General features: G+C 43.4%; 1 protein-coding gene across 4 annotated transcripts in view; it reads left to right on the top strand.

The window, feature by feature from the left end:
* The window catches only part of ADAM22 (ADAM metallopeptidase domain 22), a 191,064-nt gene that overhangs the window by 145,148 nt on the left and 28,282 nt on the right, over positions 1 to 17,634 (top strand). For all 4 annotated transcript variants that reach the window (XM_084858951.1, XM_084858952.1, XM_084858949.1 and 1 more), the window contains exons 18-25: positions 1,013 to 1,093; positions 1,391 to 1,441; positions 3,609 to 3,672; positions 5,971 to 6,076; positions 7,971 to 8,093; positions 8,950 to 9,118; positions 12,116 to 12,221; positions 12,642 to 12,732. In XM_084858951.1, the coding sequence (XP_084715077.1) occupies positions 1,013 to 1,093; positions 1,391 to 1,441; positions 3,609 to 3,672; positions 5,971 to 6,076; positions 7,971 to 8,093; positions 8,950 to 9,118; positions 12,116 to 12,221; positions 12,642 to 12,732 (791 nt within the window). The remainder of the gene's footprint in view (positions 1 to 1,012; positions 1,094 to 1,390; positions 1,442 to 3,608; positions 3,673 to 5,970; positions 6,077 to 7,970; positions 8,094 to 8,949; positions 9,119 to 12,115; positions 12,222 to 12,641; positions 12,733 to 17,634) is intronic.

Raw genomic sequence — 17,634 nt, 5'->3', positions numbered from 1 at the left:
TATTTGCATGTAAACATATTATTTAGGAACATGGTGTAAGCAGAAAAGTTGCATGCCAGCAAATAGATGTATGGTCAAGTGGTTGCTTTACAATCTTTCACAGCCATAATATTATGTTATGGAAGGTAGACCGAGGGGCCTTCTCTCAACACTTTGGTATAGCCTGGCAGTTTACACAGTTATATCTTCATGTGAACTGTTGTAATATTGGGGGTGGGGGTGAAATTGACCTCCGTAGTAGATACATATGAATTGGATGTACAGATCCCCAAAGTTATGAATGCGGAGCACAACATTAGTAGCAACTAACTGTTTGAGTGACATTTTCTTTTGGTGTACAGTGTTTTGGGTATATATAAAGAAATTCAGTTTGGATACTAAAAGAAGGGTTTTTTTTAATTGGTTGGTGCTGTTTATATCTTTCACTGGGCAGTATCCAATGTTGTCATTCTGCAAGCTCAAATAACAAGTAGTGGAGTTCTGCCAAATGTTTCAGCAGAGCACATGGCCCACTCAAAAAATGGTTGTGCATCCGTTTATGATTGTCCCCTTGTGCATAATTTGGAACCTGCTTTCTGCTATCACAACATCATTTCTGCTAGCAGTAGGATGCTGTTGGATACTGCCCACTGCTGTGTTTTTAATTGTGTTTTTAATCTATTTGTTTTTATGTTATGTTTTTATTAAGATTCTGACTTTAATCTGGATTTTATTGTTAACCACCTTGAGTGCCATTTTTTTTTGGCAGAAAGGCAAGATACAAATAAAATGAACAAATACCCTGAGTTCTGTAATCACACTGCTGCTTTAAAGTTGTGTGATTTATAAATCTGGGCAATAAATCTTCATTACTGTAGCTGGATATTTGGAAAGCTACCTCCTGAATTCTGTGAGGCATATTTGAAACCCCCCAATTAAATTGCATGCAAAGAACAGAAAAATATAGTTTGTGTTGTTTTGTCTGAAACTATTGAAAGTTATGCTCATATATATATGAATTGTTCTTTCCCAGTTTGAAGCCAAAGGTGTTGTGTGCAGAGAAGCTGTAAATGATTGTGATATTCCAGAAAGTTGCACAGGAGACTCCAATCAGGTAACATTTCAAAAGAGGGAGAGATACAAACTCTGAGTATCTAGTAATACAGAGTTTCATAAAACAACAATGGGAGAAGGAAGACAAGGACTGAATCTACACATAGCAGTTATACTGTTATCATAACTATTGGTACACATGACACCAGTGAGCACCAATAGTTATGATAATGGTATAACTACTATGTGTAGATTCAGCCAAGGTCCAAATGAAAGCAAAGTTTGAAAATTAATTTTATAATACTGCTTGAAAAGTTCTCTCACTGTCTAGTTTATCATATGGTTCCTTCTTCTTTAGTGCTCTCCAAATCTGCACAAAATGGATGGGTATTCCTGTGACAATGAACATGTAAGTACACTGTTGTATCTGAGTTGTGCTTAATATATAGATTTTTTCCAAAACCCAAGGAGATCAGAACTAATCTGTTCATAGTCTTCTATTAAAGGACTCAGCTGAGGCATAGAAATCTGCAATTCTAAGCTTCTCTGTTTGGTATAACAGAGGCGCCCAACAGCGGGTTGTCTCATCCAAGGACCCAGGAAGTCAGGAATCGTGTGACCTAAGTTTCAATGTGTTACTTACTTACTTTATTTAATTGACTGATTCTATTTATATCTTGCCCTTCATACAAAAATCCCTGGGTGGGTAACAATATTAAAATAATACAATACTGACTGTACCCACAGCATACTTATCCATGTAGCTCTGGGTGAGCTGAAGACATTCCGCTCACACAGCCTGGAGCCCATACGTAGCAGAACAACAAACATGCCCAAGAAAGGAGTAAGAGACCACATCAGATGATGCAGGGAGGGATGAGAGCATAGTGGGCCAATTTGGTGAGTCTACCTGACCTCCTTAGTTTTGTGCCAAAACATGGCATCACCCTGGGAAGACTGTGATCACCAGATGGCAGTGCATGCCGGAGAAACAGACTACAGTTCTCAGCAAACACTGTAGGCTTACAGACTCAGCCACTAGTCACCCTTCCCTAGATATTATGTTAGCATGTGCACATCACGCTGTTGGATACCTCCTCACACCAAATGGAGAATGTAACATTGAACACTTACCATGAAGGTTCCTTCTGGTTTGGTCTGATGGAGGCATCCAAACCACACCCTAGCCTATCAAGTGGCTGATATACAGTAGATACAGTCTGTGGTCCCCACTGGTGCTTTACCTGGCCTCCTTCAGCTCTGCTAGGCCCAGTCTGGGGTGGGGGGCAGGGAGAGGGATGAGACTTTACTCCTTTATTTTTTATTGAACTTAATAGATTCCTCAGGCTTTTCTGTCTCAATCTTGGCCATGGGATGGAACCGGGAAGGAGTTTTGCAGTATAGGATCTACTATTGAAACTTGGGTCAATGATCCCTGCCTTTCCTATGCAGTAGGAGGAAACAATCCACTATTGGTTGCCTCCATCACACCAAACCAGAAGGAGTCTTCACAGTAAGTGTCCAATGTTCCAGTTTAGTGCAGAATCTTGTGAGTGCTGTAGACTCTTGCCGCTGCTGCCGCCGCTGCCGCTGCCTCCTCCTCCTCCTCCCTCTCTCTCTCTCTCTCTCTCTCTCTCTCTATCTCTTCACTTTGTTTCGGGAGGGTGGAAATGTTGGAATTCTCCACTCATTGTGTGAATCAAATGTGGCCATGGAGCATTCCTCAAAGTGCCAGGTTCTTGCCCCTGAATGGCAGGTTACCTCATCCTATCTTGTGAAAACATGAAACTGCCTTATACCTAGTCAGTCCATTGGTCCCTCTAACTCAGTATTGTCTGTTCTGATTGGCAGCAGCTCTCCAGGGACTCTTTTCCAGCTGTCCCTGGAGATTCCAGAGGTTGAATCTGGGTTCTTTCACATGCAAAGCATGTGATCTTCCCACTGAACTGCTGCCTTTACACACCCATTGTGGCATGTACCTATTATACACCTTTTTACACCTTTTTACAGCCTTTATACACCTTGGACATCACATACTTACAGTCTTTACTTGGTAATTAATCCCTCTCCGGTCAATGGATTGCATTCTTCGTTTCCCTTACCATGCCAGCCCATGTACTACAGTAAGAATTTCACTATCCAAAGTACAGTAAAAATGAATCCCTCCTCTTCTGTATTATAGTCAGAATGAATTATGCCAATTTTATAAATGCATGCATTGCCCATAATTTCTAGGTCTTATTCTAATATAATTTATGCTTTAGTTTTGTAGATTAAGTTGAGAGTGGGTGGAGGGGACAAAGCAGAGTTTCTGCATTTTATGGCCTTTTTATTTAGAACTGGAAAGCATTTGGAATTAACAGTCTATAAACATTACATGGAATTAAATATTAAGGGCGCAATCCTATGGAAGCTGGCGGTAAGTGCCACTGAACTCAGTGAAGATGCGTAGGCTTGTGCTGCCTGTGATGTATTAAGCTCCTTTTACACTTTTATATCAGAAATGTAGAAATATGCTAAGCAGTCATTATAATGAAGCCTCATAGTGTTTTATGTCCTTTTTAATTTCTCTTTAGGGCATTTGTTTTGCAGGACGATGTAAAACAAGAGACAGGCAGTGTAAATATATTTGGGGAGAAAGTGAGTAAGCTCTCTGAACTCTTGTGCTGTGCGTGTTTTATTGGTATCCTTCTTAAAGCCACTCACTTGGCATCGTGGCAGATCATATTTATTCATTTATTTTACATATTTTTTACTGCCCTTCTCCTCCCCACCCCACCTGGCAGTCCTTTACGTGTCCTGATCCTAAGCTATAAAGCTATAAAGCATTTTGAACTGGGCTTGAAAACAGACTAAGGGCGCAATCCTATGCATGTTTAGCTTTGCTGGCTGGAGAATGCTGGGAGTTGTAGGCCTTTTCTCTGTCTAAATGTGCGTAGCATTGCGCCCTAAATGGATAACGTCTAACTACACCATATGCAGTAGAATGTGCCACGATGAACCTTCATCGCACTATGGTGTCTTCTAATGGCAAATTCCGGGGGTGAGTGTCAACAGGATTGTAACCAAAATTAGAGGCATTGAGAAACAAGAGGGAGGTATAAGCACATTTGGGGGAACTCTCAGGCTTGCAGAAGTACAACAATCGTTTTTAAAACCCCAAGGTAATAAAAAAGCATCCCAGCTGAGGACTGAGCTTGCTCAGTAGCTACAGAATGTAGAGTCACAGAAAAGAAGAATGGAACATGGAGAAGCAGAAAAGATTGGAGGAGCCTGCTTGGAGGCAATGGCTAGCTAGAACCCTGAACACGAGCACCCTTATTTAGGAGGGAAAATATACTGCAACATTTTGTTACAGGTTCCACTTCTTTTAAAAAAGTATGTCTGTGTGTGTGTGTGTGTGTGTGTGTGTGGGTGGGTGGGGGAACATTATTCCTCTTCTAAAGCTGGTTGTCAGTATAATTTTCTTCTGCAGTTCTGGTTAATGCAAGAAGGGCTCTCTCTTCTTGCATGATGCTGATATTAACTTACAAATCCCTAAACGGCTTGGGGCCAGGTTACCTGAAGTTTTGTTTTGTTTCCTGTCATATATACCTGCCTAGACCCTACGTTCATCTTCAGAGGCCCTCTTTTCGGTGTCCAACCAAATGAGGTGATGGGGGGGGGGGGCTACCAAGGAGAGAGCCTTTTCAGTGCTGGCACCCTAGTTGTAGAATGCCCTCCTCAAGAGGCTTACCTGGCACCAATGTTGTCGTCTTTTCAGCACTAGGTGAAAACGTTTTTGTTTTCCCAGGCTTTTTATTCCTTCAGATTTAAAAATGGTGCTAGTGTATTTTTAAGTATTTGTACCGCTTCTGTCATTTACCCTGGTTTTATTTTGGTTTTATTCTCTTATAAACTTAAAGTGGTTTTAAGTTTTGTTTTGTGAACTCCCCAAAGAGCTTTGGCTATTGAGTGGTATACGGACGTAATAAATAAATAAATAAATAAATAAATGCCACCTCATGTGTGTTTTTTTAGATCTCCAGGAGCCATAAAAATCCATGTAAAGCTGGTGGGGGTGGGTTGGATTGGAATTCCTTGTAGAGACAGACAGCATAATTAGTCAGATCCATCATCTGTATCAGACAGTAAGATGGAGATTATCTATAGCATTTAACTGTCAGTGAATGCCAGCTTGTAATCATGACTGCCCACTTGTCATGAAGGCAAAGTGACCTAAAAGTTCTGTATTACCATTGCATATCGCAATTTCCCATTCCCATTGTGTCTCATACATCTCTAGGCTGTGAGCCTTCAGACAAGGTCTTGCTCTTTTAAAATTCTCTGTGAAGTTCTTAAATTTTATTTTTTAAGTGTTATATAATAAAAGTAGTTGGAGAATATAATTTGTGGTTTTAATCTCACTCTTTAAGGGTGCAATCCTATCGAGATAGGTGGCCGTCTCCAAACTCAGAGGTGACCGCCTATCCAAAGCAGGGCAGGAGAAGCACAGAGGGGATTGTTCCCTCCGTGCCCCTCCTGCCCTGCATTTTTGGCTAGACAACCAATTGCGGCTGTCTAGCCATGGGAGCACGGAGCGGGGAAGGAGGCTGCTGTACAACACATAGGATGTCGTACAGTAGTTCTGCCCTCCCCACCCCGAAACGCCCCTTTTTGGCCGCTCCACACTCCTCTTGCGAGTGCAGATGATGGGGCTGTACCACGCTGCTTCCAAGGCAGCGTGGGAGTGGGAGGAGGTCGGTTTTCTGGGAACTGACCTCAGAGTGCAGGCTCCGAGCTCGGTTCCCAGAAAACAACATATCCTATGGCCATCTAGCCACTGTCTAGCGGCCATAGGATTGCCCCCTCCATTTATATTTGCTTGTCTTCTAAATCAAATACACACATCATTATCTAAAGAAATTTGCTTCTGTTTTGGGTTTTTTTTTTTCTTAGAAGTGACCACTGCTGATAAATACTGCTATGAGAGGCTAAATATAGAAGGAACAGAGAAAGGTAACTGTGGGAGAGAGAAAGATACTTGGATACAGTGCAAGAATGAGTAAGTTAAACCATTCTGTTTAGATAGCACCATTATTTCTATTTTTTCAGGTCTGTGATTCTTAAATATTGTAGGCCATGTACATTCCTTTGCTGATAACCAAATCTATCATGCATGCTCAGTTCCCAAATCTGCATGTAGAGCCATGCAGCACTTTATCTCATCCCTACCACAAGATCCAGCTACGTCTTAGTTCTACCCCCCACCATAGTGTTCCCCTTGCATGGAGTTGGATGACCAGTGTTTTTGTTGTGAGCTGACTTTTGACGCTGAGTTGATAGTAGAAGACCATATAGTGGAACCTGACCTTGTCAGGGCGCATGCTGATGTTCATGATACTGATGTACATGATTTTAATGGTGACCCCACTGTAGAGGTTTACCCACTGCAGGTTGGCCAGCTGTGCAACCTTCTCCTCCAGACTGGGCTCAGGGGAAACCAGTTTGTGGCAGATGTCAGATTTGCACAGTGATTTGGCTGGGGATGGGCAGACAAGTGATGGTCAAGATTGCTAGGATTCCCTAAATGTCGTCTCGCCAATCATCTTTAGCCCGATTCCTGTTTGGGTTTGCTATCGCTGCTCTCTTTGGGCAAACGGGAAAGTTGTGCAAATTGAGCAGCAATCAGATGTGAAATTTGTGCAGTTTCCCCAAACTTGTGCAGATTTCCCCAAATTCGTGCATCTTTCCTCCATAGATTAAAGCAACGCTTTCAGTCTTTAGGGGGAATTTGCACAAATTAAACGTGAGCACATATCTGGCAATTTGGTAACATTTTTGGTGGACGCTTGCTCGTGCTCACCTTTGGGGGTTTGAACAGGGCACACTCATATGTTTTGCAAACAAAAACAAACTTCTCATACATCCCTGACTTTTGCTGGCCTTGTGTTAATCATGAAGCAACCAACCCCTTCATGGAGCACTGCTGAGCACAGCACTGGACTTGATATCAGGCATATTGCCAGCTCCTCCCTGTTCTTGCTGGGAAGGGTGCATATTCAAATCAGGGGGTGCTAAAAATGTGACACCACCCTCAATGGTGGGTTGAGGTGAGATGGGGTCACAGTGCACCTCATCTACCTCACCATCCTCCTTGCCAGTCCCTGCTCCCCTTTCCTAAGAAAGATATTCCTTACACTGAGGAATTGCGAGGGGGTGGAAGGCAGGAGAGTGGGCCAGGAAAGACCTCTCTTCTGCAGCAAATGATACTGTCTGTACATCACTTGCTACTGGATTATGAGGCATGCCTACAAGCACCGTGATCCCCTTCAGAAAGTGACCTGTGGGAGGGGGCAAGTGGAGTTCAGTCCAGACCAGAGACAACAGGGAGAAGCAGAGCTCAACCTGAGGCAGGAAAATTTGCATCCAAGCCCTGTTCCCAGGTCTGTCAGGACACACCCTAAGCAGGCATCTGATTGTCCTGGCATCACACAAGGAGATCGGGCTTGCTTGGTGCATCATGGTAAAGTAGCAGCCAGGTGATGACCTCATTCACAAGCTTAGGTACCCACATCTGTCATTACGACAAGGTGACTCTACGACATGGTGAAAAGGCCACTGTCTGAAGCTACCCTGAGTTGAACGCTGAACTCAGATTCACTTCTGCTCTCCTGTAGAGGATTAGCACACGAGAGGGCTGCAGGTGGGGAATGTAAATTAAGTGGAAAGAAGGGATACTGCCATTGTAGGATTTTCCTCAAGTATCTTCTTTTTCCAGAAGCGTTTGAGTATTTTTGAGGGTAGCAAGCATTATATCTTTTTGGGAACTGTTGCTCTGTGTAGACTGGAGATAATGTAACTATTCCTTTCTTTCAATCAACATAACTTGTTTCTCTTGGACTGTTTAAAAACAAACAAAAAAGAACCCTCATGATTTGTTTAAACTGTCCTTCCAGGGATGTTCTTTGTGGATATCTTCTGTGCTCCAATATCATCTCTAACATCCCAAGACTTGGAGAGCTGGATGGTGAAATCACATCAACTTCTCTCCAATATTTGGACAAGTCCTACATTTGCAGGTAAGGAATCAAAACCTGAACAAGAAGGACACAATCTAGAACAAGGTTGTGTCTCATAGTGCCATTCTGCTAACACAAAGCTTCTATTGCTTGTGGACACCCTGTTTCCAGCCTTGCACAAGTGTCAAATCCAATACCTCTATTCCACTTGTGTGAGGCATTGCACAAGCTATTGCGCTAGGCGTTGCACAAGGCATTGCATAACTCATTATGACCTCCTTAGGTTAAGTGTTGCTTGCACCATTTTTTCTGCTAGCAGTCATGCATTGTGCTGAACTGGTGGACTGTAGGACACCGAACTCTGTGCTGAATTGTAGCCAGAGATGTTTTGTATTGGTTTTGTTTGTAACAAAGGATAAAATACACTGCAGAATCCTAGGTAGCTGAACACTTTGGTCAGATGATTTTGTGGTTTGCATGTTTTCTGTGAGAAAATGCTGCTTTTTTTAGCCATGAGATTTATTTATTTAACATTCTTATATGCTCCCCTTCTTCCAAAAGAAGTACAGAGTGGCTTATGCTATTAATTATATGAGTACCAGTAAAACAACAATAAAATCCAACTATCACAATAAAACAATTTAAAATGCAACAACAATAATAACAATCTAACCTAAAAACACCAAAACCAACAAGTCAGGAGCCAGATGGTTTTGTAAATAAAAATATCTTGAACATACCTTTAAAAAAGGTCTTCCAAATACATTTAAAATATTTACAGTGGGGGCTAATCACACCTCTCCATGTGCAAATATATTACTTATTATTCTGTGTTTCGATAGTGGGCTTGTTAAAAGTGACTTAAATTTCAAAAATGTATTTTGACCATAGCATTTCTTGTTGCTCCTGTTGGCAGTGGTGCTCAGGTCAAGCTAGAGGAAGATGCAGACCTCGGCTATGTGGAAGATGGGACACCTTGTGGCCATGAAAAGATATGTTGGGAGCACAGATGCCTTTCTGTGGATTCTTTTAACTTCAGTTCCTGCCCAGGAAGTACAGAAGGCAACATTTGTTCAGGACATGGAGTATGTTTATTCTTTAGTATCCTGGGTGTGCTGGAGTGGTGGTGGTATGTGGGGAGAGGCAAAGATACATTTATTCTTTTTTTTTTAATATTTAAAGGAATAAATGGTATTATTGTTAAAAAATGTGTAAAACATTTTTTACATGTTTTAATGAGCTTCCTCTTTAATGAGCTTCCGTCATGCATTAAAAACGTGGCTGTTCAGGCAGGCATTTGGGGAGGGTTAGGGTATTTTAGAAAATGTTTTTATTGTAGAATTTTATTGTTTTAAATTGTTTTTATTGTATGTTGTACATCGCCCAGAGTGGCTGGGTGACCAGCCAGATGGGCGATTAATAAATTTAATAATAAATAAACAAACAAATAAATAAATAAATAAAACTGGCAGGAGAGAACTTAATCATGTGCTTTAGTTCATGAGGGGCCCAGCTCAGGGCAGAGCAGGTGCTTTGCATGCAGAAGGCTCAACGTTAAGAACACAGGAAGAGCCCTGCTGGATCAGACCAAGGGTCCATCTAGTCCAGCATTCTGTTCACAGAGTGGCCAACCAGCTGCCCAGGGGAAACCCACAAGCAGGACATGCAACCCCACCTCCTGCCCATGTTCCCATGTTCCCATGTTCCCTCCTGCCCATGTACAGTGCATGTACTGTACATGTACAGTACATGTACATGTACACCACTATGTACTGGTGTACATAGGCAGATGCCTCTGATATGGGAGGCGGTATGTAGCCACCAGCACCAGCAGCCATCAATAGCCTTCTGCTCCAGGAATTTGTTCAATCTCCTTTAAAAGCCATCCAGATTAGTGGCCATCGCTACATCTTGTGGAAGTGAGTTCCATAGTTGAACTATGTGCTGTGTGAAGAAGTCCTTCCTTTTATCTGTCCTGAATCTCCCACCAATCAGCTTCATGGGATGACCCCACTGGGTTCTAGTATTATGGGAGAGCGAGAAAACTATCTCCCTATCCACTTCTTCCACAGCATGCATACTTTTGTGCACCTCTGTCATGTGTCTCCTTACTCGCCTCTTTTCTAAGCTAAACAATCCCAGATATTGTGACCTTTCCTCATAGGGAGTTGCTTCAGCCCCTTGATCACTTCGGTTGCTCTTTTCTGCACCTTTTTTTTCAACTCTGCAAGGTTGTATCTGGTATTAGTCTAACTTAAATCCCATTCATTTCAATGGGTCTACTCTCAGGAAGCCTAACATTGGATGCAGCCCTCAATCCCCAACAACTTAAGAGCACATGAGGGGAAAGGCATCTGCCCTGGAAACCTGCTGCCAATTAGAATAGATAATACCAGGCAAATAGATAATACCAGACAAATAGTCTCACCTGGTGTCAGGTAGCTTTATTTTTATTTTTATTATTAAATTTATTAATCGCCCATCTGGCTGGTCACCCAGCCACCCTGGGCGATGTACAACATACAATAAAAACAGTTTAAAACAATAACATTCTACAATAAAAACATTTTCTAAAATACCCTAACCCACCCCAAATGCCTGCCTGAACAACAGCGTTTTTAATGCACGACGGAAGCTCATTAAAGAGGGGGCATGACGGAGTTCCCTAGGGAGGGAGTTCCACAGAGTGGGGGCCAGCACAGAAAAGGCCCTCTCCCTCGTCCCCACCAGTCTAGCTGTCCTGGCTGATGGGACAGAGAGAAGGCCATCCGAGGCTGATCTTGTTAAGTGGCCTGTCTGGTGCTGCTGGAGGCGCTCCTTAAGATAGGCTGGGCCGGAACCATATAGTTCCTTGGGAACCATACTTCCCAAGGACATGACCATCCTACTTAAAAACACTGGAACTTCAACATCTGACTTTATCTAGAGCATCTTGCATGGTCCTGTGCGCAGTGGCGCTCATGGATATGTGGCTGTTCCATTCCCTTGAAAGAAGGGGGCTGTTCCACCTGAGCCTGCAAGGGATTGAAACAAACTCAAACCAGAGTCTTCAGTTAGGGCTGTAAGTTTTCAAGGTTACGTGAACATATTTCCTCCCAACCACACTCATTGTGCTGGCACAACTCTGGAGTTTTGTCTGCATGGATGTTGCGCAAGGATTTCTGTGTAGACGATGCTCCATTCCCCCTGCTGGCCAGGAATGCTTAGTTTCAGAACCCACTATGTGGCCCTGAAAGTCAACCTGTTCTCTTCACTACTTTAAGGTGATGGTTTTGAAAATGGTGATTCTGAAAATGGTAGAAGAGCTTCCCAATGAAGGTGTGGGCAGTTGCATGGGTATATGTGGTTGGGAGCCTGAACTCCTTCCTTACCCCAACAGATTGTTTCTTTATAGCAAGAGTGGGGAAACTGTTCTGTTGAGGGCCTCTTTCTCTCGTGGGTAATTTGTCGGAAGCTGCATGTGGGGGATTAGCAATGCCGGCAGCAGGCAAGGCAGGAGCCAAAAAGTGGGTGGCTCATCGCTTTCGACTCTTTCTGCCATGCCCTTTTCTTGCTTTCCCTCTTCCTTCCTGCCCAGTGGGCTTCCAGAGAAGGGCAGATCACTCTTGCTAGAGGTCTGAACTGATAGCATGGAGAGGGCTTTTGAAACAGGGCTGACGGGTAACAGGAGATTGGCCAGAGGGCTGCAGGTTGCCCACCACTGCTTTATAGGGATGAGTAAATCAGCTTGACAGTCCTTGTGTCTAACATCCCTTGTTGTAGTGCAAAAGGGAAAATAAGTCATCCCACCCCCCAGTTCTTTTTTCCTCTGGGACATTTAAACATGCTGTATGCCCACATAACATTGCCTCATGAGGTTTCATAAGCTTTCATGTTCAGTTAACATTCGTTCCTACTTTAAAAAAGGCAAAACAATTTATTTGTTTGTTTAAAAAGGAAGGACGCTTAAGTGATCGCACTATATATGGAACACTGGAGAACAATATCCTATTCTTATATGAGCGAACCATCATGTTCTGATTTGTGTAGAATATGTGCTGGTTATCATTGGAATTTTTTTTAATGGATTATATGTTATGCAGGTTTGCAGTAATGAAATACAGTGTGTCTGTGAGGAGTTATGGACAGGTGCAGACTGTGGCACGGAACTCAAGGAACCAAGAATTGATGGAGATTTCCCCAACTCAGGTGAGTTGTGTGTATTCCAATAATATATTTTAATGAAATGTTCATAGCCTTACATGTGATTGGAGTCCAAAGCAAGTGCATTGATTCTTCACATAGCATCCAGATCAGGATCATGGGAAGAATAAAGGATTAAAAATCCTTTCTCCCTTCATGCTGTAGTCCTGATCCAGATAGTGACACATGCACACAGTGCTGGTATTTACTAAACAAAACACAATCACAGTCTAGTTTGGTCTTCATTGTCTTGAATTCTGTGTGGTTCTTTGCTACCACATGTGTCTCAGAGATATCATTTCAGAGTTTTACATCTCTAAAAATTAAGCAGTACAGATTTAGAAAACAGAAGTTTTGTAATTGTATGTGTTCCCCACCCCAATGAGAGTACACTCAGATTCTTATTTTTCTTTTATCTTTTTCTAGGTGTCGCTAGCACAAATATTATCATAGGTGCCATTGCTGGTACCATTTTAGTATTGGCTCTAATTTTGGGCATAACTGCATGGGGTTACAAGTAAGTAATTTATATATTCATTTCATAAACTTAAAGTATGGGCTACTTCTAACTGCTGGCAGCATGAGTTACTGAACAATGTTGGTGAAAGAGCATATTGCACTTGGTTTCACTGATCAAAAGGCATGAAGAGGGAGCAGTAAATGTAGTCATTCACTTTTTTTTACCCCATTTATTTATTTATTTATTTGATTACACCCTATCTTTCTATCAAGGAAATGGTGCTCAAGGCAGCTTTTGAGATACTTCTGGTTCTTCTCTCTGCAAATAGTTATCTGGTTAGACTTGCTGCACTCAAATGTTTTACTCTTATGTCAACTTGTCATAAAAATGATATTCTTCAATGGTGACAGTCCACTTCAGCCTTCCCCATCCTGGTGCCCTCCAGATGTGTCATGCTATCTGGGTATTATGGGAGTTTCAGTCCAAAACACCTGGAGGGTACCAGGTTGGGGGACACTGGTCTAGTCAATTGTTTTGAGTATAACTTGGTAATCTACTGGAGGGGTGTTTTGGTTTTGTTTTTTTTTAAGTAATTGTTGCACACCTGTATTTACGTTTGTCTATACCCAAGTAGACAACGTGAAGCCCTTCAGATGTTTGGGACTCCAATTTCCATAAAGCCCAGCCAGCATGGCCAATGGTGAAGGATTATGGGAGTTGTTGTCCAAAACATCTGGAGAGCACCCAGTTGCCTGCCTTTAAAGAGATCCACTGGAAAAAAAGTTATTGCAGAATTAAAGAAAAAAGGCGATTGAATTCATGCAGTGATCCAAAAATACTGAAAGGATGTCTCCTTAAAATCAGAGATACTTCCAGTAATTGTGAATAGGATCCAAAGTTTTAAACACTGCACATAAAGTAAGCTATACAATCATGAATGATGTGAACAAAGTGAATAAAGAAAGCTTTTTTTCTTCTCTCGTAGCACTTAAAACTTGGTTTCGCTTAGTGCATTTCATTTCCAGAAGATTCAGGAGAGCAAAAAAAGAAAGAAAAAGCATTTGTTCACACAATCCATAATTAGTGTACACAGAATTTGCTGCCATTGTATGTGTTAGTGACCACTGGTGTGATGGGTTTAAAGATGGGACTGGGCAAATTTATGAAAGATGGGTCTGTCAACAGCTCTCATCCATGATAGCTAAATGAAACCTCCAAGCAGGACAGGCGTTGGCAACCCATCAGGGATTGTGGCTGGCCCTGTGCCCCTTGTTTTGAAAAACAGTTATATGCCAGACGCTCTGACGCTCAGTGTCGGGCTGTTGGGTCTGGCCGCCATTTCAATGCCCCACAATGCCCCAGAGGAACACTATGACAGAGGCATTGTGAAAAATGTAAGTGGTGGTTAGACCCAGATGCTTGGAGCATGGCTGTTGTCCGACACTGCCTACTGCTTCTTGCGGGTCCCACCAATGGGACCCACGAACTGGGGAGGGGCCAACCAGAGGGCATTTTGCCCAAGGCCCCCTCAGACCTAGAGCCAATCCAGCAGAAGCCGTGTGCCTCCAAATAGCAGTTGCTGGGGAGCAAAAAGCAAGGTAGGCCGTTGCCTTCATGGCCTGCTTGTCAGTTTCCTTGGAGCATCTGGCTGGCTGCTATGGGAAATAGGATGCTGGATTACACTGGCAAACAGTCTTGGCAAACAGGGTTTTTCTTATGTTCTTGAGTTCTTAAAAGCCAATCCGGCCATTGTAACTCTGCTTATGATGTAATGTAGCTCTTGAAAAGTACCAGATGAGATTCATTCTCTCTCTACTTGAATGTAGAGCAGGGGTGGGGCAACATGTGGTCCCATGGCTGCATGCGGCACCCCCATGGCCTCAAGTGTGGTCCCCACATGGTAGCAGAATTGGAGGGGGGGGGTTCTGCTGAAATTCAAACTGCTACAGAGACTCAATAGTGCCCAATTTAGCTTGTTTTCAAGTGAAACATGCCCCTTTTGATTCTCCATAGTGCTTTGCCTTGTCCTCCACAAATTTGTCCAATCCCCCTTTAAAGCCATTCAAATTGGTGGCCATCAGTACATCTTGTGGAAACAAATTCCATATTTTAGCTATGCACTGTGTGAAGAAGTATTTCCTTTTATCTGTCCTTCATCTCCCATCACTCAGCTTCCTGGGATTACCCCAGATTCTAGCATTAGAAAAGTGTCTCCGTAGCCTCTTTCTCCACACCATGCATAGAATCCAAGCCTTTGTTTTATTACACTGAATGGAGTCAAAGCAAATACAAAGTGGTAACTCGCTCTTTATCTCTCTTCCCTCCTCTTGTAAGAAACTATCGAAGACAGAGGTATGTGAAAAAGCAGTGTGGTCACGTTGTCTCAGAATGCATGAAACAGTGATCCCTGTTTATTATTTACCTGGGGATATAAATATTTATAGGTGATAGTATGAATCCGAGTTTACCTGTTGAGCTCAGTCAGATGTTCTTTGTATAACATGGAGCTGTGGCCCTTAAAGCCTGGACTCCTATATTATTTTTCTTTTTTTATCTTTTGGGAAAAACTTCTAAAGTCATATTTCCTGTTGTAGCTTGATTAGCCATCACCATGTTGAACTGAACTTTCTCCTCAGATCCAACTGAGTTGTGTTTGTTATATAAGATGGCTTGCCCAAGCATTTTCAAATCACTGGGACTCTAATAACTTCCATGATGAACTTATCTGTGTGTTTGCCTTTTTTATTCAAATTCTGGATTTTGTTTACATTCAGTGGGAGGCATTCAAATACCTTATGTATGATCCTGGTCCCAGGTGCTGCTGAACACAATTTTGTTTCCATAAGATTTTTTTTAAGCCCTTGTAGAGTGAGGACCAGAAGCATTGGGTAGTATCCCGTTGTGCCTGTGTGCTCATGGAAGTAACAGCTCGCACAATGGGGCTTTCATACTTCTAAAAATTAACCAAAACGAGCAGAAATGCTGGTCTCCAGAACATGACAGGTCAGTGGAGCTTGCAGAAGAGAGCTCTGCTGACCTGTCCCAATATGGAAATATTATTATTATTAAATTTTTATTATTAAATTTATTAATCGCCCATCTGGCTGGTCACCCAGCCACTCTGGGCGATGTACAACGTACAATAAAATAGTTTAAAACAATAAAATTCTACAATAAAAACGTTTTCTAAAATACCCTAACCCACCCCAAATGCCTGCCTGAACAACCATGTTTTTAATGCACGACGGAAGCTCATTAAAGAGGGGGCATGGCGGAGTTCCCTAGGGAGGGAGTTCCACAGAGTGGGGCCACCACAGAAAAGGCCCTCTCCCTCATCCCCACCAGTCTAGCTGTCCTGGCCAGTGGGACAGAGAGAAGGCCATCCGAGGCTGATCTTGTTAAGTGGCCTGTCTGGTGCTGCTGGAGGCGGTCCTTAAGATAGGCTGGGCTGGAACCATATAGGGTTTTAAAGGTCAAAACCAACACCTTGAATTTGGCCTGGAAAACAACTGGTAACCAGTGCAACTCCTTCAGCACTGGAGTGATGTGATCTCACCGGCGGCTGCCTTTAATCAGGCGAGCCGCCGCATTCTGTACCAGCTGCAGCTTCCGAACCATCTTCAAGGGTAACCCCACTTAGAGCGCATTACAGTAGTCTAAATGAGAGGAGACCAGGGCATGTACTACCGATGGGAGCAGATGGTCGGGAAGGAAGGGGCGCAGCCGCCGTATCAGATGGAGTTGATACAGCGCTGTCCGGCTCACAGCTGACACCTGAGCCTCCATGGACAGCTGGGAGTCTAAAATGACCCCCAGGCTGCGGACCTGGTCTTTCAAGGGTAGCCGTACCCCATTCAACACCGGGTCAACATCTCGCAGCCTCCTCTTGTCTCCCACCAAAAGTACCTCAGTCTTGTCAGGGTTCAGCTTCAGCTTATTCCTCCCCATCCAGCCACCCGCCGTCTCCAGACATTTTGGACAGGGATTCTACGGCCAACCTTGGTGAAGATTTGAATGAGAGGTAGAGCTGCGTGTCATCTGCATATTGATGACACCGCACCCCAAACCTCCTGATGATAGCCCCCAGTGGCTTCACATAGATATTAAATAGCATCGGGGAGAGGATGGAACCCTGTGGCACCCCACAAGTGAGTGGCCACGGGTCCGAAACCTCCTCTCCCAGTGCTACCCTCTGGTACCTGCCAGAGAGGAAGGACTGGAACCACCACAATACGGTGTCTCCAATGCCCAACCCCTCCAGGTAGTCCAGGAGGATACCGTGGTCAACGGTATCAAAAGCCACTGAGAGGTCGAGGAGAACAAGGAAGGAGCATTCACCCCTATCCAGAGCCCTCCTCATATCATCTACCAAGGCGACCAAGGCCGTTTATGTCCCATGCCCAAGCCTGAAGCCCGACTGAAATGGGTCTAGATAATCGGTTTCTTCCAAGTGTGCCTTCAACTGCATCGCCACCACCCGCTCAATCACCTTGCCCAAAAATGGCAGATTTGAGACTGGGCGAAAGTTGTTCAGAACTTGAGGATCCAAGGAGGGCTTCTTTAAGAGCGGTCTTATTGCCTCCTTGAGGGCTGATGGCATCACTCCCTCCTCAAGGGAGGCGTTCACCACCGCCTCCCTTGAGGAGTGTTTCCACTTGTTTGGGGGGTTGTTTTTAGAAGCACCAAAAACCTGTTGCGCAAGCAGTTGCTCCCACGAACAGAACGGAACCAGCAGACATGGAGCGGCTCCATTGGATAGCACCCAATGTCCTCAGTCTGAATTGTCGTTATGACAATGCCATGGGATGACTTCTGAAGCCAAATCAGAGTGAGGGCAATATATAATAAATAAATAAATGACACCAAGCAGCTAGTAGTGTGATCACTGCTGCCACTAGGACTATAGAACAGGTGATGGCAGAAAGGTAAGTGGGCGGATAGAAAGGTGGCTTTGTGAAA

This window comes from Heloderma suspectum, chromosome 5, assembly GCF_057233095.1.
Source record: "Heloderma suspectum isolate Gila_16-S chromosome 5, 16-S_ref, whole genome shotgun sequence".
Classification (NCBI taxonomy): Eukaryota; Metazoa; Chordata; class Lepidosauria; order Squamata; family Helodermatidae; genus Heloderma; species Heloderma suspectum.
This window is presented reverse-complemented; position numbering and strand designations above follow the sequence as displayed.